The sequence below is a fragment of the Equus asinus genome, chromosome 7 (genome assembly GCF_041296235.1).
Source record: "Equus asinus isolate D_3611 breed Donkey chromosome 7, EquAss-T2T_v2, whole genome shotgun sequence".
NCBI lineage: Eukaryota > Metazoa > Chordata > Mammalia > Perissodactyla > Equidae > Equus > Equus asinus.
This window is the reverse complement of record NC_091796.1, coordinates 26,342,125-26,367,227: the sequence shown is the minus strand read 5'-3', so window position 1 is coordinate 26,367,227 and position 25,103 is coordinate 26,342,125. Positions and strand designations below refer to the sequence as shown.

Below are 25,103 nucleotides of genomic sequence, written 5' to 3'. Positions count from 1 at the left end.
GGAAGATGAGAGGATGGAGCACAAAGACTGCTCTGCTGTACACAGGGCCGCTAGGAGTTGGAATTGACTCGACAGCACTAACAACAATAAAATAAAGTATGATCTCAATTCTATTGAATATATATCTGTGTATATGTATATAATACAGAATCGAATGTATTGAATATAATACACATACTGAATGCAACTACTGTTATAGCAGAACAGACAGCAAATATAGTTAATGTTGAAGGAAGGGATTCTAACTATTGTAGTTTTTATCAAGGTTTGTTAAACTTTCTCTGCTTTAATATTTAAAAAAGAATTATAATAAATCTTTCCATTTACACTTACCAGATCAATATTCTGCATTATATCCTGAAATGAAGGATGAGTTCGAAATTGTTCAAAGAGATCCCGTTTGTAGAGCAGTGCATACACCAAGTTTGGATTGTGGTGAAGAGAATTTGTCAGGCAGGAATTGATGATCTCCAACATCATCCGAATCACTTCTTCAATGACATTTAGGTCTTGTGCCTGATAAAGAAAGAAAACCCCACACAGAGTCAGTGTATTTCTCCTTAACACAGAATTCATCGGAACGAGAGTAATTGCTTTAAAATTATAACAGCATTGGAAAGGTCATGAAAAAGAAAAGATTATTTTTGTTAAGAATCTTTAGAGTCAGGTTTATCAGTTACTAAAAGATTTGAGTTAAAATCGTCTGAACGTACTATGGTGATAGTTCGGAATTTCACATAATAAATTATAGACTTGCAACCTAGAAGACAATTTGGAGCTTACTCACCCCTCATTTAATAGATCTTGGTTCATATTCTCATCACTGTATCATCCTAAATCATAGGACTTCCACAATGCAAAGTGGTGGTAGGGTCTTACCAAGTCCAAGAAAAGCACCTAATTTAGTAAATACGATCTCATTTCTCTACACTGTCATTTCAGTCTTTATAGTGTATTGTCTCTTTTTCCTCAGAGTCAACGGTCTTTGGGAATCTGAACATGGAAGAGCTGTAAGATAGTAAAACTCAAAGTAAGCTACCAACAAATCTCTTGGAAGAAAGAAAAATGGAAAGAACAAAAATACAGGTAAATACAATAGACTTTCTTTCTTCTCTTGAGTTTTCTAAATTATGTTTGACAGTTGAAGCAAAAATTATAACATAGTCTGATGTGGTTCTCAAAGCGTGTAAAGGAGCATCTAAGACAATTATATTATAAACCAGGGAGGTGACAGGGACCTCAGCGGGGGAAGGTTTCTACATCCCACTTGAATTGGTAAAATGTTAACACTATTGAACAATGACAAGTTATGTATGTATAATGTCTAGAGCAATTCTACACAAGGGGATACACACAAAAATACTATAGATATATCAAAATGGAATTCTAAGAAAATATTCAAGTACCTACAGGAAGAGAAGAAAACAAGACTGACAGATGAAAAACAGGTAACAAACAGAAAGCAGAAAGTAAAATGGTAAACTTAAGCTCTAATATATCAATTAAATAATTGCAAATGGCCTAAATACAATAATTAAAACCCAAAGACTGGCAAAATGGGTAAAAAAAACATGACTCAACTATATGCTATCTACAAGAAACTTCAAATATAACTTACTTCAAATATAGTTAGGTTAAAAGTATAAGGATGGAAAAAGATATACTATGCAAATAAATATTAATCAAAAGAAAGCAGAACTGGCTATATTAAGATCAGATAAAGTAGATGTCAAAGACTGCATGGCCTGCAAAGCAAAAAATATTTACTATCTGACCCCTTACACAAAAAGTTTACCACCCCTGGTCTAGCAGACAAAAAAGTATGCTTATTTCCATACAATTTACCTTCACCTGTATTGTCTTAAGTACAGTGTCTAGCATTCAATCAAAATTTACGAGACAATGGGGCTGGCCCCATGGCCGAGTGGTTAAGTTCGCGCACTCCGCTGCAGGTGGCCCAGCGTTTCGTTGGTTCAAATCCTGGGTGCGGACATGGCACTGCTCATCAAACCACGCTGAGGCAGCATCTCACATGCCACAACTAGAAGGACCCACAACGAAGAATATACAACTATGTACTGGGGGGCTTTGGGGAGAAAAAGGAAAAAAACCAAAATCTTTAAAAAAAAAAAAAACTTAAAAAAATTTAGGAGACAAACAAAAAAGCAAGTTAAAAACAACCCATGTCCAAGAGACAAAGTAATCAGCAGAATCAGACTCAGAGATACAGATACTAAAAACATCAAACAGGGAATTTAAAAAACTATGATCTACAAAATCTACTATGAGTTTGCACATGATTGAACTAATTAGGAATTTCCGCAGAGCCAAAACCTATAAAAAGTGATAAATGGAAAGGCTAGAATTTTAAAAATCTATCGTAATAGCAGTGGAGAATGCCTAGATGGGCGCAACAGCAGACTTGACAGAATCTTGATGAGAAAATGGCTAAGGATTTCCTAAAAATAATGAAAGAATCAAACCACCAATCCAAAAAGATCAGAGAATACCCCCAAAGTCAGCCCCAAACAAAAAACAACAAATACACACACACACTTTGGTATGTCATATTCAAACCACTGAAAACCAAAGATAAGGAGAAAATCTTGAAGGCAGCCAGAGGAAAAAACATATTAAATACAGAGACACAAAGATAAAAATTACAGTACAGTAGGCTTCTCACAAGAAACTACGTGAGAATCTGAGCCAACCTAAATGGAGTGGCATCACTAAAGTGCTAAAATAAGAAGAGTCAAACAAGAATTCCATAACTCGGAAAAATATCTTTCAAATATGAAGGTAAAACAAAGACTTTTCCAGACTAAAGTAAGCTGAGATAATAGATTACCCATACCCCTGCACTATAAGAGATGTTAAAGGAATTTCTTCAGACAGAAGAAAAATGAAACCAGACAGAACTGTCGATCTACACAAGGAAATAAAGATATTTTAATAATTCTAAAAGAAAACTGACTTTAAAAGCAAAATAGTGGCAATGTATTACAGGTTTATAGCATATGTAAAATATATAAAATACAACCTTCTCCTAGTAATGGGTACTCAATTTATTTCCAGTTTCTGTGTTTCTCTGAACAAGGCTACAATAATCGTCTTGGTAGATCTGTTCTTACATTTGGATACTTTTACTTTTCTGGGAAAGATTCCAGGAGAGGAACTGCTGAAAACGTCCTATTTGTAATGTTAAAAGATGTTGCCAAATTGTTGCTTATGGAGCAATGACGAGACATTTACCCTGACAATGTAGGAAAGCTCTTGTCCTCATTTTCTCACCAACAGGTTTAATTCTTTTTGATATTCACTGCCTGAAAGATTCATCACTTTTTGATTGAGTTATGTCAAAATTGCCCATATGATTGAGGATTTATCAATTCCTCAAGTGATTCATATATTCAAAGTGACTATAGGTTCATGATTGCCATCTTTTTAAAAACATTTATCATTATGTATTGTTTCTCTTTATGCATAGTTTGTATTTTTAAAGTGTGTGTTTTACGGATATTAATATTGTTTTACCATCTTCATTTTGTTTAGCATTTACCTGGTTTATCTTCCTCCAGCCTTTAATTTTCAAACTTTCTGTGTTACTGAAAACATAATAGTTAAAAAGCAAATATATACCTAGGTTTTATAATTTTTAAATCTAACCTGTCTCTGACTTGTGAGTTTAATTCACTTATATTTATTGTTATTATTGGTATCACTGGATTTATTCCTCCCATCTCATTTTGTGACTTTTCTATCAGTTATCTATTGCTGTGTAACAAACTACATGGAAGCTTAACAGCTTAGAATAGCAATAATTATGTGTTTTGCTAACAATTTGGGCTGGCTTGCTGAGAACACCTCTCCTCTGCTCCACGTGGCTTCAGCTTGACTTGGGGTTGGAGGATCTACTTTTATGACAGCTCACATGGCTGCCAGGCTGGTGCTGGCAGGGAGCTGGGGTGGGGTCTTTGATCCTTCTGGGCTGTGTGAGCTCTCTCACAGCATGATGGTGCCAAGAAATCTGATTTTGACAATCCCTTAGTGTCACTACTAATAATGCCATACTCTAATGGTTGAGGAGTGGCAAAGTTCTAGAAGACTATTTGGGGCTGGAGATATTGTTATGGTCATTTTTGGAAAATATGATCTGCCACACTTCTGTTTACTATCCTTTATCTATAGTTCACCTCTTCCAATCTTGTCTTCCTTTTCCAGCCTCTGTTGAATTAATAAGGCTTTTCACTACCCTGGCCTCTCCTTTTCCCCTCTATTGGTTTGTGGGCTAAAGATAGTACTTCTCTTCTTGTAGGGGTAGCCCTTAAAATTTTAACATACACATCCAACTTTAAAAATACTGTTACCCATCTCCTGAACAAGATCCAAGGAGGTTAACATACTTTCACTCCACCTTGAACAGTAATCTCTGATCCTCTTCTTCTTTCCTTTTTGTTTAGGTTTGCTTAGGTATTTAATTTCATCTTTAAAAAAGACCCATAAGTTGTTTCTTAAAAAGACAATGGTTAACTAAATTTACATATTCATTTCGGGGCACCTTGTTTCTTCCATTCCACTTCTCTACAGATCCACTTTTCTTCTACTAGAAGCACATCCTTTAGTAGTGCTTTCAGTGAGGTCTACAGATAACAAACTCTTCTAGTTCTTGTATGGTTGAAATATGTCTTTATTTTGCATTCATTCTTACATTAAATTTTATCTGGGTATAGAATTCTAGTTATTTTCTCCTGCACTTTAAAGATACTGGTTCATTTTATTCTGGCACCTATTTTTGCCATTCAGAAGTATTTTGTAAATATAACTACTGTTCCCCTGTAGATAATCCATCTGTTTTTTTGATAGCTTTCAAGATTTTCTTTTCAGCCATTAACACTCATCAGTTTCACAACCATGTGTCTAGGTGTTGATCTATCTTTATTTATCCTGCTTAGTATTCAGAGTGCACTTTTTATCTGACATCCTAGTCTCATAAAATAATTTGGACAATTTTTTTCTCATTATTCTCTTCTAATTACTAACCCTCTTTAATAGTGCCTGGTTTAAAACTTATTTTGTCTACTGAGCTTTCAAATTTTTTTTTTCTTTTTTAAAGATTGGCACCTGAGCTAACAACTGTTGCCAATCTTTTTTGTTTTGTTTTTCTGCTTTTTCTCTCCAAATACCCCCAGCACATAGTTGTGTATTTTTAGTTGTGGCATGTGGGACACCACCTCAACGTGGCCTGATGAGCAGCGCCATGTCTGCGCCCAGGATCCGAACCAGCAAAACCCTGGGCTGCCGAAGCAGAGTGCATGAACTTAACCACTTGGCCACAGGGCCAGCCCCTGAGCTTTCAATTTTAAAGACTATATTTTTCATTTTTAAGCTTTCTAATTAACTAGTTCTTTCTCACAGTCATGTTATTTCATTTATCCTTGATTTCATAATTATTTATTCTTTATATTATTCCTTCATTTATCTTTGAGGATACTAAAAATACCTATTGTAGAGTATTTTCAAAATTATTCTATTAATTTTCCATTCTGTTCGGATAAACTTACCTTAACTACGATCGTGACTATGTTAGCTGTCTTTCTTAGTACTGTTAGATTTCAGCATGTATTTCAGAATTTTGTTCACGCTGGCTCATCTAACGTGGTTTAATCCCCCCAAGTCCACAGGTCACACAGCAGCTTCCTAGAGCTCTCAGTCTGAAACTAATCTCATAACGGGTGTCTCAGGGCTCTTGCCCTGCAGTCACACTGAAGACACCCAGTACACGTAGGGTCTGTCACTGAGCCAGTATCAGTTGGGCTCAAAATCCCCATTGAGAGGCTGGTTGTGTGTCCTCCCTGCTCCCTAGACATAGAACTCAGCCGTTATTAGCAACTTCATTCAGGCTCTTTCAATAAGAGATGCATCTCAGCTCGCAGTTTCCAGCAGGGAACGTGGCACCAGTGTGCTGCTCTCACCTTGGCACTCAGGGGCTGCATCTGCAGTAGCTGAGCTACCAGCCGCTCCTGCCTCCTTCCAGACCTGAAGCCCAGCAGACTCACTGCCTCAGACCCTGCTCTCTGCTTTGAGTGCCTTTTCCATTTCTGCTCCATCGAGAAATATCTACCCCATTTTTAGGTCTGGCTATGTGTTCTCTCTTGTTATGGTCCGTCTATTACTGTTACGTTGGGCGAGCAATGGGAGGGGGTTAGGCCTCCTAACTGGGAACTGACAACACAATCCCCGCCAGAGTTCTCTCAATTATACTTTCATCTCATTTTGGTCCTTGAATGAGTCGAGGAGGAGAAGGAGACTTCAAGTTTCAGAATTCTCTCTCAAAGTCATTTAAGGGCATCCAATGAGACAGTATGACTACTTCAGTAATAAAAGTAAAAATATTAGCTTTCTATAGAATTTTATGTTCATAAATATATCATACACCCATTTATGTTAAGTATAAGCCCTAATATATTAAACTTACATTTCAAAAATGTATTACCTGTTGATAGCTGACAATTTCTGCTTTCAAACACATTGATAGTTTATTTTCAATGTTTTAAGAGTAATTTTCTGAAATGAGCAGGGTAATATACCCAAGCCCCAAATAGGTGCTTGCTCATTTTAACCTAAACTAAAACACTGACCATTTATTTTATTCTCAAGCCAGGTAAAATATAAACTGGAAACCTTACATCAATAAGCATGCTCTGCATTCAGTGTCACTCTGCATCAATCATCTGACTGAAAGCTCTTCAAGAGTTATACTAACCCTCTTTTATTTCAAGGAGTTGCAGAGTATTTTACTTAACTCCTCTTATACTGTTTCTGTGACAAGTTAAGGTCTAGTTCTAATGCTATCTTTTATAGATTATTTTCAACTGCAGACTTATAAACTGAATGAGAAGAACATAAAGTTTCCAGCATTACCCAAATTGACGGAAAATACACTGTGGGAAGTTACAGCAAAGACATTTTATATGATATCATACTTTGCTGGACTGTCACACTAGAAAGTACTTTTTATATTTTAATGTTGTAAAACTATTAGGAGAAAAACGAGAAATTAAACAATTTAGAAATTTAAAAGTTTAAATTAAGAGGTAGTTGATAACAATTTTCTGTCAACACCTATTTTAACATGTAACACTGTAAATGATTGAGGTTATTAAAGTTTCAATATAAAGACCTCCTGCCCAACCCAAGCCAACTATTCTGTTTATGAGATACGGTCAGTTTCCTTCCTGGTTATATCCAGGGCAAAATTCAAAATACTTAACAACTGCTAGTCCTGCTAGATGTGGGCTGCACACAACCCAGGAAGTCCTACCGCCTGCACCTGCTGGATGTCAGTCATCGTCATTCCTGCAAGGACTTTCAACGGGATTATTTCTTGAGAAATAAAATGAGGTTTCCTTGAATTCAGTATCTACATTAATCGATTGTATTATGTTCCAAAAATGTACCAAGAATTTCTACATACACTATTTTATTCAATTCAGCAATTCTTTAGCTTAATACTGAGCAATTCAGTTATCATATATCCATCTTTCATCTATCAAGAGAGCTTAGAATTTGATTAATTATAAAATCATAAGACACACTCAGAAGTTATATATAAGGCACTTCCTTTAATGCTAGAATCTCTTCTATAATATTCATACCAAGTGGTCAACCAACTTATCCTTGAACACAGAAAACTTTGAGAGGCTCCTGTTTCATTATTTCTTTGCAGTTACAGAAAACTATTACAGCTTAGCAGAAGTCCATCACCATAGTACTCCTACTACGGTAGGAGTCTTCACTGGTCTTCATTCTATGCCGTTGCCATGCTATCACTTTCTCCTCAAACCCACTAGAAACTTCAACTATCCCTCAATATAACCTGGTTTAAAGCCTTCTCATCATCCTATTTACGTTCTGCCAGATGCTCACTGTTTGGACTGTTTTGATCATAAAAGTAACTCTGTATATATAATTACCTCTGTTAAAACACATAAGTACATAAATGTACTTCAACTAATCCATTTCCATTTTTAAGTGGCAACAGTTCTCTGTTAACCACTGTTTTAATCAGCCTTTAAGGAACAGCTAGCGTTCCTACTGTGTACGTTGTTTCCTAGAAACCACGCTCTTGTGGATCCTTCCACTTGTGTTGGAAGATCAACTGCAGCTCCAAGGCACCAAACAGGTCATGAAATAACCACAGAGCAGAGGGATAAATTACATATCAGAAGATTCTGATTTACTAGAAATAAAGTATCAAACTTTAGGCTAATTCTAATTTCCAAGGAAAACTATCCCAGTATTTATAATTTACATGTTATTTTAATCTTCAATTTGCTACTACAGTTAGATTCTGGGGCAGGTACCTACTATGCCTTGCAATAAGCGAACGGAATTTTTTATGTTAGATTTTTAAAAAGCATTACTGGGAAATAATCACTTGTAAAAAGACGAAAAAAAACCATTAAAGTACTTTAAAGGAGAAAAATCATTTTAATTTTAGACATTACCGAAAAAGAACAAAAAGATAAATGCCCTTCCAAAGTTGATAAATTAACGCAATTACTATAACTACAAAGAATTTAGAAATCCCATTTCTTAGTCTTAAATATAAGCCAAAAATTTCACTCCTATTCATTTATAAAACTGGTCCTTTAGGGGACAGGGTATAGAAAAACTGACTACATTTATGGAATAAAATGTTATAAAAAGACATGCTTTAAAAAACTGTGTTTCCTCTGTACTGTGTCAAACTTAGCTTTGTCAGAGATAAAACCTGATGGCTCATTGGTAGAGCAGCAAAATCATGGAGAATCTTCTGCCTTTTTCATTCATGGTATTTTCTTTTTAGTACACACAGCCTCCACTCCAGGAATGGATCCCAGAGCAAACAGACTTTCTTCTCAAGGAGAAAAAAAAAAAAAAACTTATTGCAGAAAATCTCAAACGTAAAAACAAGGACCCTGACAAAATGGTTCCATTTTCAGACTTTTCTGATGGTTTTGTACATGTTGGTAACGAACACCGAACAAGCTCTTTGTGAAGTCGTGATTTCACGTCAAATGCACAAGTTGGCAGTGATTGGAGGGTCTTCCCCTATCAACAGCATTCACGGCTGCCTCATTTTATAAACTTCCTTTTCCTTTTAAGAGGGAATTTATACAGTTAAATACTTTCAAATCATTTATTTTTAGTTTCCTTAAGAGGAGCATATGTATCTTGTTTGTATTAGTTTTGGGGAGATTCCAAGAGAGTTGTCTAAATTTCCTGCGTTTTCAGCAGAAAATAAAACCTTCAACAAAATTAATGGGTCTTTGCCAAAGTGGGGAAGAAGGGGGAGGAAATGCACAGCAAACTTCTTTTTAAAGTTAATGCACAAATGGCCTTCAAAGCTGATCATTTGGTGACAGACTCTTGTTATCTTTACGTTGTTAATTCACTGGAGCGCACACTGAAAAGCTTTGTGACCATGTGATTTCCAGCCAGAACTGGATTTCTCCCCAAATATCAAGCTTCTGATAGCAAGAACTAGCTTTATACTACATGCAAAATCACAGCTGAAGAGTAAATCCTGTGACCAGATGAGACAATAACGTGGAGGGAGGAGGGAGGGGGAAGGCAGAAGGCAGAGTTATGGCACCACTGTTCTCGTGCAGGAATGTAAAATGATGTGGTCTCTCTTCTCATTCCTTGGACGTGGTTTGAACGTGGCCCACAAGCCTAAACTAGAACCCTGGGAAGTCTGTTATTTAAAACATACTAACCGGCGGCAGGAAGGCAAGATAATGGTGGCTGCTAAGGGACACTGGGCTAACTTTACATGTTTTTCTCATACCTGGAAAATAGCCAGAGAACTCACAAAAAAGGGATGTTCTGATTGAAATCCAACCAAGCTGCAGCCCCCCAACAATCACATCACCTTAGCAGGCTACTCACACCGGGCAGAAAGTGGGGTGTAGCACAAAGCTTCTCACCCCTCCCTGGGCCCTCCTGCTTGCCGAAGAGAGCAAGCATACACCCGGGCTTGGAGTTTTTCATTTGTTTTTAAAAATTTAATGTTTTGCCTTAAGAATTGCTGTTCATTTCCATTATTCTTCAAAATACATTGCTTTTTTACTATAAAAAGAAATACCCTTCCACAATCTTGAAAAAAGTAAAATCTGAGTAAAATATTTCTCTGGGAAGATGTATCTTCTTCTTCTTTTTTTAAATGGCTTTGACATTCTACTGAGTGCCTCCCCTCATCCCCATGTGAAACACAAGAGTCCTGGTTCCAGTCCCAGCTCTGCCAACAACCAGCTGTGTGACCTTGGGTAAGTCGCTTAACTCAACTTGCAGTTTCGTATTTGCAAAAACAAGTGCTTATGAGATTCAAAAAATCCCTTCCTACTCTCAAGTCTCAGTTTCCATACAGAATGTAGAAAATATTGAATTTAGAAGGCAAATTTTATTAGAGTAATCAAAAATGTAGAAAAATTTTCAGGGCGATCTCAAACTTCGGTAAAATTCAGAATTCACTTCAGATTACCCCAGCATCTTGAATGGAGTCGCTGTTAATTTACAGAAGGGAAAAAACCCGAACAGTCTTTGAGAGTGAAAAGGTAGGAGGCTAGCAGGAGGCTACATGAAAATAATTACTCTCCAAAAAACGAATCCTATTGATTCTTCTATAAATCATTATTTTCAAAGTTTGTTAATTATCTTTGATATTGTTAATGCACAGAAGGGAAATAATCCCCAAACTTTGATGTCATGGATTTCACAAGAACTTTGGAGACCTTTATACTTGGTGCCCTTTTTTCATTCTTTCTTGGAAAGAAGAGTCAGTGGTGATAAGGAAAGCAGTAAAGAATCACATAGAGAGGAGCTATGGCCCTGAAGTTAAAACAAAAACAAAAACAAAAACAAAAAACGAAAGTCAGCGGTAGCTCAAGTCAGTAGAGAGAAGCTCTAGATTGGGTTCCAGCCCCAGTCTTGCCATTTGCCATGGACTGGACAAGTCACCTTCTGAGCCTCAGTTCCTTCAAATGTAAAATAAATGGGCTCTCTGGGACAATGCAGGGAAGCATTATAATGGACCCAGGCTGGCTTCTGTTTAGGATGTAGAAAGCTGCAAAGAATGCCTCTCCTAACCCTAACAGTGAGAAAAAGCTCGATAATTTAATAAACCCTAAGTCTTCTTAAGGCCATCAGAGAACGATTTTGCAAGGCAAGCAAGTGAACTGACTTCCCAAGAGGGACGAGCCCCTCTAAGGAGAGAAGGAACAGAAGTACTCCTTCACTTTTGGCCGAGCACAGGAGGAAGAGACGGTCTCCACACAAGAGGGTAAGAAGAAATCAGCTAAAATTTCAATGAATTCTTAAAGGCTAAGTGTGGTCTAATGTGTCAGTCTGGAAAGCCAGAGCCCCAGATGCAGTGGAGTTCACAATCACTGGAGAGCTCTTTTCCAACGGACTCCCCCAGGTGCTCAGGAGCCCCTCTCTCTGGCTCATGCTTGCAAAAACTGATCAGCTGCAGCTGGGGGCAGGCACCAAGACTCCCCTCCCCTGCTTCCCAGACCTTCCTCTCATGCTGAGCAAAAACCTTAACTTATTGAGGCAGCAAACCCTCTTGGCCCAGAGCACAGGCAAATTTCCACTGCTTCTAGGGGAGAAGCAGAAATACAACCCATCTGCCTCTGAATGAGAAGCAGAAAGCCCTCGCATCTCCAAGACACAGGCAAAGATCCATCCCTGCTGGTGGAGGGACAGAAGCAAAAGCCTCCTAACACTGGGGGCAGGGCAGGAAATCATGTTGGGCCCAGGATCCTATACCTAGCAATACCAAGCAGAAGTCTGCCACCGCTGGGGAAGGGGCAGTAACCTCTCACTCAAGATCCAACCACAGACACGAGGCAGAATTTGAGTGCAAGGGGAGGAGGGGCAGAGATGCTGAGGCCTCACCTCTAAGAGCAGGCACACACATGGACTACCCCTTTTCCTACTCCATTGCAGGGATTGCTGAAAGCAGAGGATGGTAAAGAAACACTGAAAAAACCCCACACCCCACTCTTTAAGCAGCAGGTAACAAGTGCTTGGGAGAATTTGAAGCTGGTGATGCACTGAAGACATAAAACCCAGTCCTAATAGCTGTCTAGCAGCAGAGGTGTGCCCTTTTACAGGCATAAACACTTTTTACTTCAGACTCTACTGTCTTAAATGCAATGTCTGGCACTGAAGAGAAAATTACGAGACACAAAATAAATCATACGGTCTATAAGTAAAATAGCATATGTGGTTTGGAAGGTGCTGGGGACAGAGGAGTGATCCAAACACGTCCATACCTCCACAGGTTATCATTTAGAGGAGATACACTCTGGGAAGTACAGGGTGCTGTGGGAATGCTTGGGGGCTGGTGGGGGGAAGGGGAGGAGACCCCAGAGGAAGTAGAGCAGGGTGGTCAGGAACATAAGTTCTGGAGTCAGGCCTGGATTTGAACCAGCTTCAGCATTTACTAGTGTGTGTTCTTGGGCAATTTACTGAACCTCAGTTTCTTGTCTGAAAAATTAGAATATTACCTATTTTATAGGATGTGACCAGGGTATGGCAATGACAAGAGGTGAAATTAGATCAAGCAGACCCCACAGGTCAAGTCAGATGAGTTCAAGACTTCCCTTAGTGCAAAGAGGAACTTCAGGGCTCCTGCCAGCTGAGACATATCCAAAAAGAGAAGAAAAAATACTACTGGCTAAAAAGCAGCACTGGAGAACTTCAAGCAGCTCTAAGAGAACAGAGGGTAAACAGAGGTCCAGGGAGCACACTCTGAACACCTACTAGGGTAGAGATCCAGGGGTATTACTAGCTAACCACAGTGCAAAGGGCACGAGGAATGGAAAGGAGACAGCAGAGACTGGAACTGAAGGGTGAACTGTGGAACGACTATCCAAAATTTTGAAAAAGAGCAAAAGGAAGACATTTTCTGATAGAACAATACACAGTACAAAACTATGCTACCTAACACATTAGAAATGGTACCACAACAGGCAAAAAAAATCCAGAAACACGTTCAAGTACATGTGGGAATTCAGTAAATTATACAGATTGAATTTCATAACAGAAGGGATAAATAACTGAATCACTGCTACTGGGTTAACTGAGTAATAATTAAATAGAAAAAAATGTAAAGGCTAGATCTCTAATATATTTCTTTCAACAAAAAGAATTCTAGAAGATTAAAAGGTAAAAAATAAATTTTAAGGGGGTAGAAAATACATAGGTAAACATTTTCACAACCTTGACTCGGGGATGGGGTTGAAGAATCAGGGAGGTGTTTTAAAGTTTGAAAAGAAAAAACAGTCCAGAGTCCCTAAAGGAAAACGCACACAGCTTTGAATACAGGAAAACGTAAGTCTTTTGAACTGAAAAAAGGAACCTCATAAATGAAGGGAAGACTAACAACAAGTAAGAAAAAGATTAGCAACGTGTGTCATAAATAATAAAAAGATATGAAGAAATCTTACAAATCATTAAGAAAAATATAAACAGCTCAGTGGTAAAATGCTAGCCAGTAACAGAGATGCAACCAAAGGTGCACTTACAGAAAAACACACAGCCTCACAGCCATTTATAAGTAATAAGTAAAATTTGATAGTAGGCAAAATAAACCCAAAGAAAGCAGGACAGAAGGAATGATAAAAAATAAGACTTAAACGAATACATTAGAAAACAGAATAAAACCACAAGAGAATAAGTAAATAAATAAATATATTTGTTTCTTTTAAAGCAAACAAAAAACAGCCAAAATGCTAATCAGGAAAAAGACGAAAACACAAATTTAAAAGATTAGAGAAGAGAAAAGGAATATAACTACCGACATGGAGGACATTTCAATTGTAATTCTCTGCATAATTCTCTAAGAAAATTGAAAATCTGTGACAAAAATTTAAAAAACTGATACGATATATTCTTATTGAGGTTGTAGGAAAACAGGAACTTTCATGTAATGCTAGTGGGAATACAAAATGCTACAACCTCACTGGAGGAACATTTGGCGATATACAAAAAATTACACATGTATTTGCACTTTAACTCAGAAATCCCACTTTTAGAAAGTGATTACAAAGGTAGATGTGCACAATTATGAAACAGCATATGCATAAAGTTATTCATTATGGCATTATTTTCTATAGTGAAAAAACCAAAATGTCCATCAATAAACTATGGTATATCCACATAATGGAACACTTTGCAGTTGGGAAAAGCAATGACAATGCTGCACACTAACATGGAGTGCTCTCTGGGCTGTACTGTGAATACAGTAAGGTGTGGAACAGTAGCTTGGAACAGTAGGTGTAGAGCAGAAGCTTAGGGGAAAGTCTGATAGGCACACAGGACCAAGAGGAGGAAACGACAAAAACTGGAATTCAGGGTCTGTCAAAGAAGAGGGCTCCAGGTAATTCCTTCAGGCTTTCATCTGGGGGTCCAAGAGCTACACTTTAATTGTAAGAGTAAAAAAGAAATAGAACGTCCCTCACAGATACTCAAGTCTGCCTTTGAAGCGTCTCAATCAGATTGGATTAAATCAATCCGGGTGTAGTATCATTCCCAGCTTAGCCAGTTGCCACAAGTAAAAGTCTTCTTTGGAGGAAGATAACATCATCCAGAGCCTCAAACTATCTCCACCATTTTTCAAATATAATGTTCGGCACTCAACAAAATAGCCAGAACTTCAAAAGATAAGACCACATGACTGAAAGACAAGAGAAACAATAGACAGTAGAAACAGACCGACAGGGAAAAAATCAGACATGTGCTTTAAAATAATTGTGCTTAATAAGTTCAAGGACACAACTGAGCATTTTGGTAGAGAATTGTAAACTACAAAAAAGAACCACAGGAAAAATCCAGAAGTTAAAAATACAATAATTGAAATCATGAACTTAATGGATGGGTTAAACAGAAGATTAGACATAATTGAAGAGAAAATTAGTGAAGTAAAAAATAGTAGATAAGAAAACATCCAGAATAAAGAGAAAAGGGCAGAAACAATATTTTAGAGATATTAGCAGAGAATTTTCTAAAATTGATGAGCTACATCAAGTAACAAATTCAAGAAGCATTATGAACACTAAGCAGGATAAATTTGACCAAAACTACCCTAAATACATAATAGTAAAATTACTGAAAAACAAAGAGTATTTTAAAAGCAGCCAAAGGCGGACAATCTGTGATAATCCTTTTAACTATGTACTTAGTATGATTTGTGCACTTTTCAGTATGTGTGCAATACTTCACTAAAAAGGTTTTTTTTTTTAAAGAATGCAATGGGATTAAACATATTCAATATATAAAACTCTATGAGTTTAATAATAACCCCTTAAAAAATGAGACAAAGAAAGCTCTCAACCCAAAAACCACCAATTCACTGGACAACACTGGACAAGTAACTAGGCCACCAGCTTCTTACTCTGAAAATCAGAGATTAAAAGGAATCTTGACTTTCCTTTATGAACTGTATTTCAACTAGCCCTATCTGATGAAGAAATGTTCTTGTTTACAGAACTTGTAAGAATTGCAGCTAATAAATATAAAAGGGAAAATAATTTCAAAAATCAAAATACTGCAATTCTTTTTTTTAGCAAATTGATTGATTGATTGATTGATTGAGGAAGATTAGCCCTGAGCTAACATCTGTGCCCATCTTCCTCTATTTTATATGTGGGATGCTGCCACAGCATGGCTTGATAACCAGTGTGTAGATCTGCACCTGGGATCCAAGCTGGCAAGCCCTGGGCTGCTGAAGTGAAGTGCGCAAACTTAACTGCTGCACCACCAGGCAGGCCCCTGCGATTCTTAATTAATCAACTAATTTAGGTGACAATCATCAATGGATAAAACTATTAGATGAAAAGCTGAAGCAGAACTTCTCAGTGGAGAATCTGGCTGTCCCCACATAAAAGCACTGATCAATCTCAGCACCACTGAAAGTTAGACCACACCTCCTAATGTGTGGACAGAGCACCACCTATGAAGTATTTTTGCCAGGAAAGATGAATCTGCATCTATGCAAGCCTTTAGAGCTAAAGTCCATTTACAGTAAATATGAGGGACAGAAGAAGTTAAAAAATACCAAAGGAAGCAAAAAGACATACTCAGAATGTGGAAGATACTACAGGACAAATGGTCGTTTCTGCAACATGATAGTGGCATGGTAAAAAAAGAAAAAAAAAATTGGGGGGAGGACTGCTCTAAATTAAAAGAGACTTAAGAGACATAACAGCCAAACATATGAATTTTATTTGGATACTGATGTTAACACATTGCCAATAGCTTTATTTGAGACCACTGGAGAAATCTGATTATGCTGTGTATTAGATTACACCTTGGAAATATTGCTGCTTTGGTTAGGTGTGATAATGACATGTGACTATGAAAGAAAATATTATTTTTAAAGATTTTTACTTTTTAAAATTTTTTTCCTTTTTCTCCCCAAATTCCCCAGTACATAGTTGTATATTCTTTGTTATGGGTCCTTCCAGTTGTGGCATGTGGGACGCTGCCTCAGCGTGGCTTGAGGAGCAGTGCCATGTCCGTGCCCAGGACTCGAACCAACGAAACACTGGGCTGCCTGCAGCAGAGTGCACGAACTTAACCACTCGGCCATGGGGCCAGCCCCCAGGAAATATTATTTTTAGAGATGCATACCAAAATATAAAGAAGTAAAGTTCCAATATTTACTTTGAAATACTTTGACAAAGGAAAGATAAAAAGTTCAAATAAAGGATATATGACAAAATCTAATTGCAGAATCTAGATAATGGGCATATCAGGTTCATTAAAGAACTTTTTGTTACGTGTGAATTTTTTTCATAATAAAATATTTTTTTAAGTTGACAATCTGAATGAAAGGGAAAATTGTCTAGGTAAATACAAATTGTTCAACTTCACCTATAATCAAGTAAAAAATGTGAAGAGAATAATATAAAAAAGGGGAAAATTTGTCAGAAATATACTATTAAAAAAGGGAATTGTGCTCATATAGTTTCATGAGTAATTCTTTTATATCTTCAGGGAATACTTAATTACTATGCTACTTAAGCATAGCAATTTCTTTTAAATTAGAAAAAAGATGGCTTATCATTTTTTTCCTCAATTGAAGGTAGCATAACTGATTTCAAAATATGGTAAAGTTAGCTCAAAAATGAAAATAAAAACCAACATCACTAAAATACTTAATAAAACACATGCATATCAAAGTCAACATTGTACTAAACAATTCCACAAACCAAGTAGTTTCAAGAATTCTAAAACAGTGTAATACTAGGAAATCGTTTGATGTAATCATAGTAAATATTCAAAGGAGAAATAAGTTATAATCATCCTAATGGATTTTTAAAAGGAATTTGAGAAAATTTAATTTTCAATTCTCATTTAAAAAGTTGTTTGGTAAAGTAGGAGAAAGAGGCTTCAACTGAAAAATGTACAACGGAAACAGATACATAATTCACAAAAGATAAAAACATCAAAATAGGTTCAATTTTGCTAGTAGTTTAACAAGGCCCATTAAAATCATAATGCTATATCTCCTTTTTGACCTATCGCATTGATAAAAATAACAAATAATTGTAATTCCCAATGTTGTCAAGAAGAAAGGAAATGAGCATTCTCAGCAGACTAGTGATGGAAGTACAACCTGAAATCACTTTTCTAGGGATCCATTTATAAATACACGCTGAAAGCCTTAACAATGCAAGACTTTTGTGTGTCTGCAATTCTAAAGTTAGAAATTTATCCTAAGGAAATACGTAAGACTGTGCTCAAGGATTTAGCCCTGTGGATCTTCAATGTACAATAACAAAAAATTCTCATCATCCCTGAATTAGTTTTCTATTGGGGCCATAACAAACTATCACAAATTTAGCAGCTTAAAACAACACAATTTTATCATCTCACAGTTCTGCAGACGTTCAGGTAGGTTTGGCTGTTTCCTCCGCCCTGGGTTGCAGGAGGCCAAAATCCAGCCATCAGTTGGGCGAGGCTCTTACTCGGAGGCTCTGGGGGAGAGCCCATTTCAAAGCTCCCGGAGGTCGTTGGCAGCCTTCGCTTCCTCCTGGCGGCAGTGCTGAGTTTCCTATTTTCTTGCTGGCTGTCGGTGGGGAGTCTCTGTTAGCAACTTCAGGCTGCCTGCATTGCATTCCCGGGCCATCTTCAAACCAGCAACGGTGTGTCAGGTCCCTCTCAGCTTTGAATCTCTCTGACTTGCCCTTTCGGTGGACCTATTCTCCTCCAGCTGGAGAAAGTTCGATTGGTTCTACCTGAATAGGTCAAACTACTCTCCCGATCTTAAGGTCTATAACCTTAATTACACCTGCAAAGTACCTTTTGCTATGTAACTTAACACATCCGCAGGCTCTGGGGAACAGGATGTGGACACTTTTCAGGGACCACAATTACTCAAGCGTCATTACACCTACCCCAATCTCAAGTGTCCAGCAGTACATGATTGGTTAAATAAATTACAGTGTATCTGCACAATGGAATACCATGTAATTATTAAAATGATGGGTATCAGGCAACTTACCTTGAAATCTATAAAAGACAGAATGGACTGATAGAAGGACAGAGGTGAATAGGTAGGTAATAAAGCAAGTTTAGTAAAATGTTAATTGTAGAATCTAGGTGGTAAGCGTATGGGTGTTCACTGTAAGTTTTTCAACTTTTGTATATTTGAAAATTTTCATAATAAAATGTTGGGGGAAAAAACAATTAGCCCAATGATCTTCCAAGCCTCCTCCCCGCCCAAATCAATGGTCTGCAAACTGTACTGGGTGAAAATCTAGGTGTCCGTGAGATTTCTAGCAAAGCAGCAGAAAATAAGTTTTTTTTCTTTTGCTGAGGAAGTTTCACCCCAAGCTAACATCTGTGCCAACTTTCCTCTATTTCGTACATGAATAGCTGCCAAAACATGGTGGCCAACGAGTGGTCTAAGTCCACACCCAAGAACCGAACCTGCGCTGCCGAAGCAGAGTGTGGAACTCAACCACTAGGCCCTGGGGCCAGGCCCCAGCAAATAAGCTTTTGCATAACGTTTATAAAGAGACCAAGTCTCAAATAGCATTGAAGATTACTCCACTTTATTTTTCAGGTAATTAGCAAACTAAAATAGAAAAGCCATAATATAGCATGCAGTTTTTGAATTGTTAATGTAAAAACCAAATTCTATCTTATGCTTAAGGCATTTTTATCTTCAAAAAGGAAGTTCCCTCTAAAATAATTAACATATAAAACTAATGCTGTCTTGATTTAATTATTTCTTGATGGGAATAAACAAATCTATCTCACAGCTGAACAAAATTTGACAAAACAGATTCTCAGTAGATTGAAATAGAGAAATGAATATAAAATAAACACAGAAGACAACGATTTCACAAACAGTAACTGAGGGCCAACATCATGACATGCAGCATTGTCCTAAGCACTGGGAACAGGTACCAAGGATATAAAATAAGATGCAGTCCTCGCCCTTTATTTCCCCTTAGAGTTATAAAATCCTGTCTTAATTTTGTAAGGCAAAAATTTCTCAAAAACCACTTCTTTAAAGATATGTAAGGATTTAAAACTTTAGAAAGGGAACAAAAACCTAATTTGTTTTTTCACTGGGAAATAATATTGTAAATATAATTAAGGGATGCTAGACCTCAATCTAGACATCAAAAATTATTTTCATGGATTCAAATCAGGAGCGATTATTCTGTACATTAATGTCTCCCCAGTCTTATGGAAAACTGACCAGAGTTACAGACGAGGAATACTGTGGCACAGGAGTTACCAGCCCAGCCTCTATGGTCAACCTGACTAGCCTTTGAATCCCTGTTCTACTATTTCCTGCTCACGTGACCTTGGGCAAGATTCTAAACCTCGATTTCTTTATCAGCAAAATTATAACAGTAGAGTAGAAACAAGAGAATGAATATATAAAATACCCAGCCCAATGCCTAATGTGCAGTAGCGGCTCAAGAAATTGTTGCTCTTACTATTAAAAGCAATAGTAATAATGAATGAAATAATGAATGAAAGTTATTAGATACAGATGTACTTGGGAGGTATGTTAACTCTATCAGGCACTAAGTCAAATAAAGTAATGTTTTCTGATTTGCACTTTTATGTCTATTTAAAGAGAAGGGCTTCCATGGTCTTGAAATTGGAATTTTAGAACATTTGTGCGCATTCCAATGAAATGTGCTGAGCTAAGTGTGAATCTGAGATCTTTAAGAACCTAAACGCTACTGTTATAGTTAGCGGCTAACCCCCTCAGGAAATACTATGTTCAAAAGTATTCCGCGTCTAATGCTGAAATACAGGTGACTCCTGATTGAGAAAGCTTGATTTGAAACCCACTGCATTATAACCATATGCCACAAAATGACCAAAAGTTGTACTTATGGCTGTCTAACGACTAGGACCAATGCCTACATTTTGTCCAAACAACTGCCAATGCTCACGATTCAGTCAAGGTCAACGGCAGTGAGGGTGACTCAGTCTGCTGCTACAATTAGAGCAAGAGATCACTGAAGAAGTTGCCATGGTAACTGCATATCGCCCAGCAATTACCATTCAAAAACTTTGGGAGACAACCCCGTATTAAATTTGCAATTTATTTCTTGTGGCAGAAAGTAATTTTAAAAGCAGTCTGAAGGTCCCTAGAGTAATGAAGAATGCTTACTACAGGCAGAGTTACTGAAACACGATGTCTTCAGTCTAATGTCACCGGACTTACATTTTCAAAAGCCTCAAGGACACCCAAAGACATACATACAACGCAAGTTTTTATCTTGCTGTTGTTTGGAAGTAATAAAGATGCAGATTTTCATACAATGTGTAGACCATTAAGTTGGAAATTTAATGATAATTCTCTTTGGTTAGCTAGCTGCCCTGTAAGCTTGTAAATAAGAGACAGGCAGTATCAGTTTTTCTTTAAAGGAAAATCATGCTTTCCTTTAGGTCCAAAACCAGAGATGTTATCAGACATGTGCAAGTGGGACAGTCTGTACATGGCTGCGCACCATGTACGCATCAATCACAGGTATGGGGGGCAACAGAAAGTCTTCCGTAATGGATGCCATTCACTTAAGTTCGGCAAGGACCTGAACGTGCACAGCAGCAATGACAGAAAAATCTCTACCTCATTTCATCAATAAAGCCAATGATAAGTTAAAACTTTCCAAAAATCACCTGGTTTTACCAAGAGATCACACTGGGAGTTAGGTGAATAAAACTCTCAAATACCCAAAGAACAGGAAAATGGCAATAGAAAAATCAATTTTAGCAATTTAGTTGCTTTCTTAGTAAAAATGCCTCTCCAAGCAAAATTTTTCAGTTTTTCTCCTTGTGTGTGTGTGTTTTATGTTTAGGAAACATGTTGTGACATTATTTGAACTAATTTACTGGTTATTATTCCAGAGTCTCTGCTAACTCTAACTTTCTGGTGTGCCAGCAAGCCCAATAAAAGAATGATTATAACCTTCTTAACAACTTCAACTTTACGTCAATTAAAATGTGAGTAAATTGGATGAGGAATCAGACATGTCGAGCAAAGAAAAATACAAAAACTGAAGACAAAGACACAAAGGGAGATGTTAAAAATGCATTAACTGCGTACACCAAAAAACCAGTTACACACTGCCTTTTACAAAAGGTTTGAAAACAGTGGCTGTCTGAATATTCCTTACACCTCCTGAGAGCTTTGGTAACACAAGGATCCTGAACACCTGCCCAGGGTTCTGTGCTCCCCTGTAATTGACTGGCGGTGGTAGGCCTGGTTCAACATACTCCAGGCAGCTGAGGAAGTTTTATTAACTCCTTCGGGTTACCAGGCCAATGGCTGCAATTTAATCAGTTCTCCCAATAGCTACCAATTAGCCAACACATATTCCCAGATGAAATCTGTCACTCATTTAACAAAGTACTGAATGACGTTACGAAGAGGCACTGGACCAGGCACTGGACTTCAGTGGCCGAAGACCACCAGAATCCCTGCTTACATGGAGGTTAGAGTCCAGGGCAGGGAACTGTGAATTGTGGGAAAGCCTATGAAGGCAAAGAAATGGGAGAAACAGGAGGATAAATAAATGCAATTTAGATTGAGACCTGAATAAAGCAGCACAGGAAGTGTCCCATTTAAGACTTCACATTATAATGCTTTCAAGAGTTTCAGTCCGGGTCATCAGAGATTTCCAATTAAATAAGGAAGAATACCAGAAGTAGGAGAAAATGCCTAATTGTGGAATGTATAATTTATTAGCAGTTTTAGCCAGTCTCTCTCGAATTTCCAAAAGTCAGACTAAGCTTTATAGAGTGAGGGTGCTGACAAGCCTATTACTGTATAGGATGACTTAGAGAATAATATATTAAACTCAATTTTGAAAATGACCCCAAATATTCATCGTATGTGAGGTTTTGGTTTCCTGTTCTTATTTTTCTTTTCCCTAAACTCTTGTCTTAATCTTAATTTTACCAGATTAACAATTGAGCACAGTTTAAAAGTCAAGACCAGTGGCCAGTCTGGTGGCGTAGTGGTTAAGTTCATGCGCTCTGCTTTGGTGGCTTGGGGTTTGCTGATTTGCATCTCGGGCATGACCTGTGCACCATTTATCAAGCCATGCTGTGGCAGGCGTTCCTCAAATAAAGTAGGGGAAGATGGGCACGGATGTTAGCTCAGGGCCAATCTTCCTCAGCAAAAAGAGGAGGATTGGTGGCAGACGTTAACCCAGGGCTAATCTTTCTTAAAAAAAAGAAAGAAAAAAGAAGTCAAGACTACTATCAGATTTGAAACAAAACAAGAGCAGTCCCTGGACCCATACTTTCCCTTCCCCTAACGCCCACTGCCCCAAAGCAAATATTTGGACCATTTTAGCTATTTCCTCTGACGTTTTTCTTATTCTGAAATAATGTGTGTGCTATTTCCTAACTTTTAATTTTATGATTTTCAATTATTGACTTCTTATTCTTGAAAAACTGGGCTTTTCCTCTTCTAAATTCATTTTAGAATCAGCTAAAGTTTTTCTAATTTACTAAACTGAAAATACCCATTTTTAAACCACTGTATGAAGGAGACAACAAAAAAGAAACACATCTCCAAGCAAAAATGCTGAAAGAAATGAAACCAAGATTTAACAGGGAATCTAAGAATAAGATCATGCTTCAAATTTTATGACACTGCTCTGAGACAATGGCAGTTAAGCAAATCCCCTTGTATCTGAGTATCTCGTCTGCAAAATGAGGGGGAGAGAACAATAATTCTAATGCTTTGTTACTGAGTAGAACGTGAGACTATGAGAGTTGGAGAATGCTCCAGAGCACCTTCTAAATTCAATTGGGCCTCTTTGAACTGCACCCCATGGTCCTTCCCTTTGACTGACAAATTTATTTTGTAACTCTCAGAATATGACGAATCCTAGGAGGTTGTTTTATTCCTTTCCTTTTTCTCTTTTGTTTTCTCTTCTCTTCTTTCTGTATAAGAGTCTGGCATTCCCAACAGGCACAGCAGAGACCCTGCTGGCTTTCTCTCTTGCTCTTGTGCTATTACATTTAATTTGTGTGCTTTTATAACTTTGTACTTACGCCCACGGGCTTTTGAACAATGGGCACCCATTCAATAAATCCAAGAAATAAATGACTTGATGATTGTAAGTGCTTTGAACTCAATGGATAGAAGGCTTTACATCAGTAATATAATAGTAAGGACACTAGGATGAAAAGATGGAAAAGAAAAAAACAATCTAAGGCTTGTTCAGAAGCCTAACACACACACACACACACACACTTTCTCTCTCTCTCAATCTGACTGTCATCCTGTTACCTAGCACTCATTTTTCTCATTTGTACTCAGTTCTCAAAAACTCATCCTCTACATTTTTTGAGAGGAAAATGACAAATGTTTGTAAAGCAAAAATATATTTATACATGCTTTCAAGGAGTATTTCATTTGACTCATGGGTGGGATGGTGAGTGCAAAGCTTACTATATAATATAAGAGATACTGAAATATATACTGCAATCTCATGGAAATAATCCCAGTGCAATGATGAGGCCATTTGGAGCTTGTGATAACCCGCATTGTGGGAATACACTTTGACGTTAGTGCTTTCCACTTGGTTTATTAAGCATAACTTAATTTAGAATCTGACAGATATATAGAGTTAAAGAAAATTAAGATATTTAGTTACAATGAGGTTTATTATTATGAATTGTTATTAAAGTATTAATATAAAACTTGCATTTTGAACAAACTTCATTATTATCATTAGTCTACACAAGAACTTCATAAAGTTGGGTACGCTAAGAAATAGGAACTGGAGTATAGATATAGTCTAAGGTAAGAAAGGCTAAATAGGAGATTGAGAAAAAGTAATTTTACATTCTTCTCTCTTGGACTTCAATTAAAAAATCTAACCCCTGGGGCCGGCCCCATGGCCAAGTAAGTTCCTGCACTCTGCTTTCGCGGTCCAGGGTTTCACTAGTTCAGATCCTGGGCACAGACCTAGCACCACTCATCAAGCCATGCTGAGGTGGCGTCCCACATAGCAGAGCCAGAAGGACCTACAACTAGAATATACAACTATGTACCAGGGGGGCTTTGGAGAGAAGGAGAAAAAGAAATTGGCAACAGATGTTAGCTCAGGTGTCAATCTTTAGAAAAAAAACTAACCCCTAAAACAATCTTCTCATGATTAATCTAGCTGTCAGCTTAGACTTTTCAAAGCAATTCCCATTTTTACTTGCCCAGATGCCATCTCTGTTTTGCCAAATCCAGTGGATATGTTTTAATCCTCATCTCATCCCCAGTCTTCAATCCATAGTTGGTTCAGCATTCCTTCCTCCTTAAGGCATGCCTACCTGACACCATGCGGTTGGGGTTTCCGATTCCCCTTCACAGCATTTCCTCTTCCAACCAACTCCTGAAGGTTGGAGGCTCCTCGGAGCTCTGGCCTGATCTCTCTTTCCTTCTTATGCCACTTTCTCTCTCACTGTGCTCTCAGCAATTGCCATGACTTTGAATATCTTATTTAGGTTGACAATACCTATGCTTCTAGCTCCAACCTAGACTTCTCTGAGTTCCAAGCCACTGT

At 37.6% G+C, this 25,103-nt stretch overlaps 1 protein-coding gene across 10 annotated transcripts in view; it reads right to left on the bottom strand.

The window, feature by feature from the left end:
* DYM (dymeclin) overlaps positions 1 to 25,103 on the bottom strand; it is a 374,085-nt gene that overhangs the window by 76,426 nt on the left and 272,556 nt on the right. For all 10 annotated transcript variants that reach the window (XM_070513083.1, XM_044774709.2, XM_070513086.1 and 7 more), the window contains one exon: positions 334 to 516. In XM_070513083.1, coding sequence (XP_070369184.1) covers positions 334 to 516 — 183 coding nt within the window. The remainder of the gene's footprint in view (positions 1 to 333; positions 517 to 25,103) is intronic.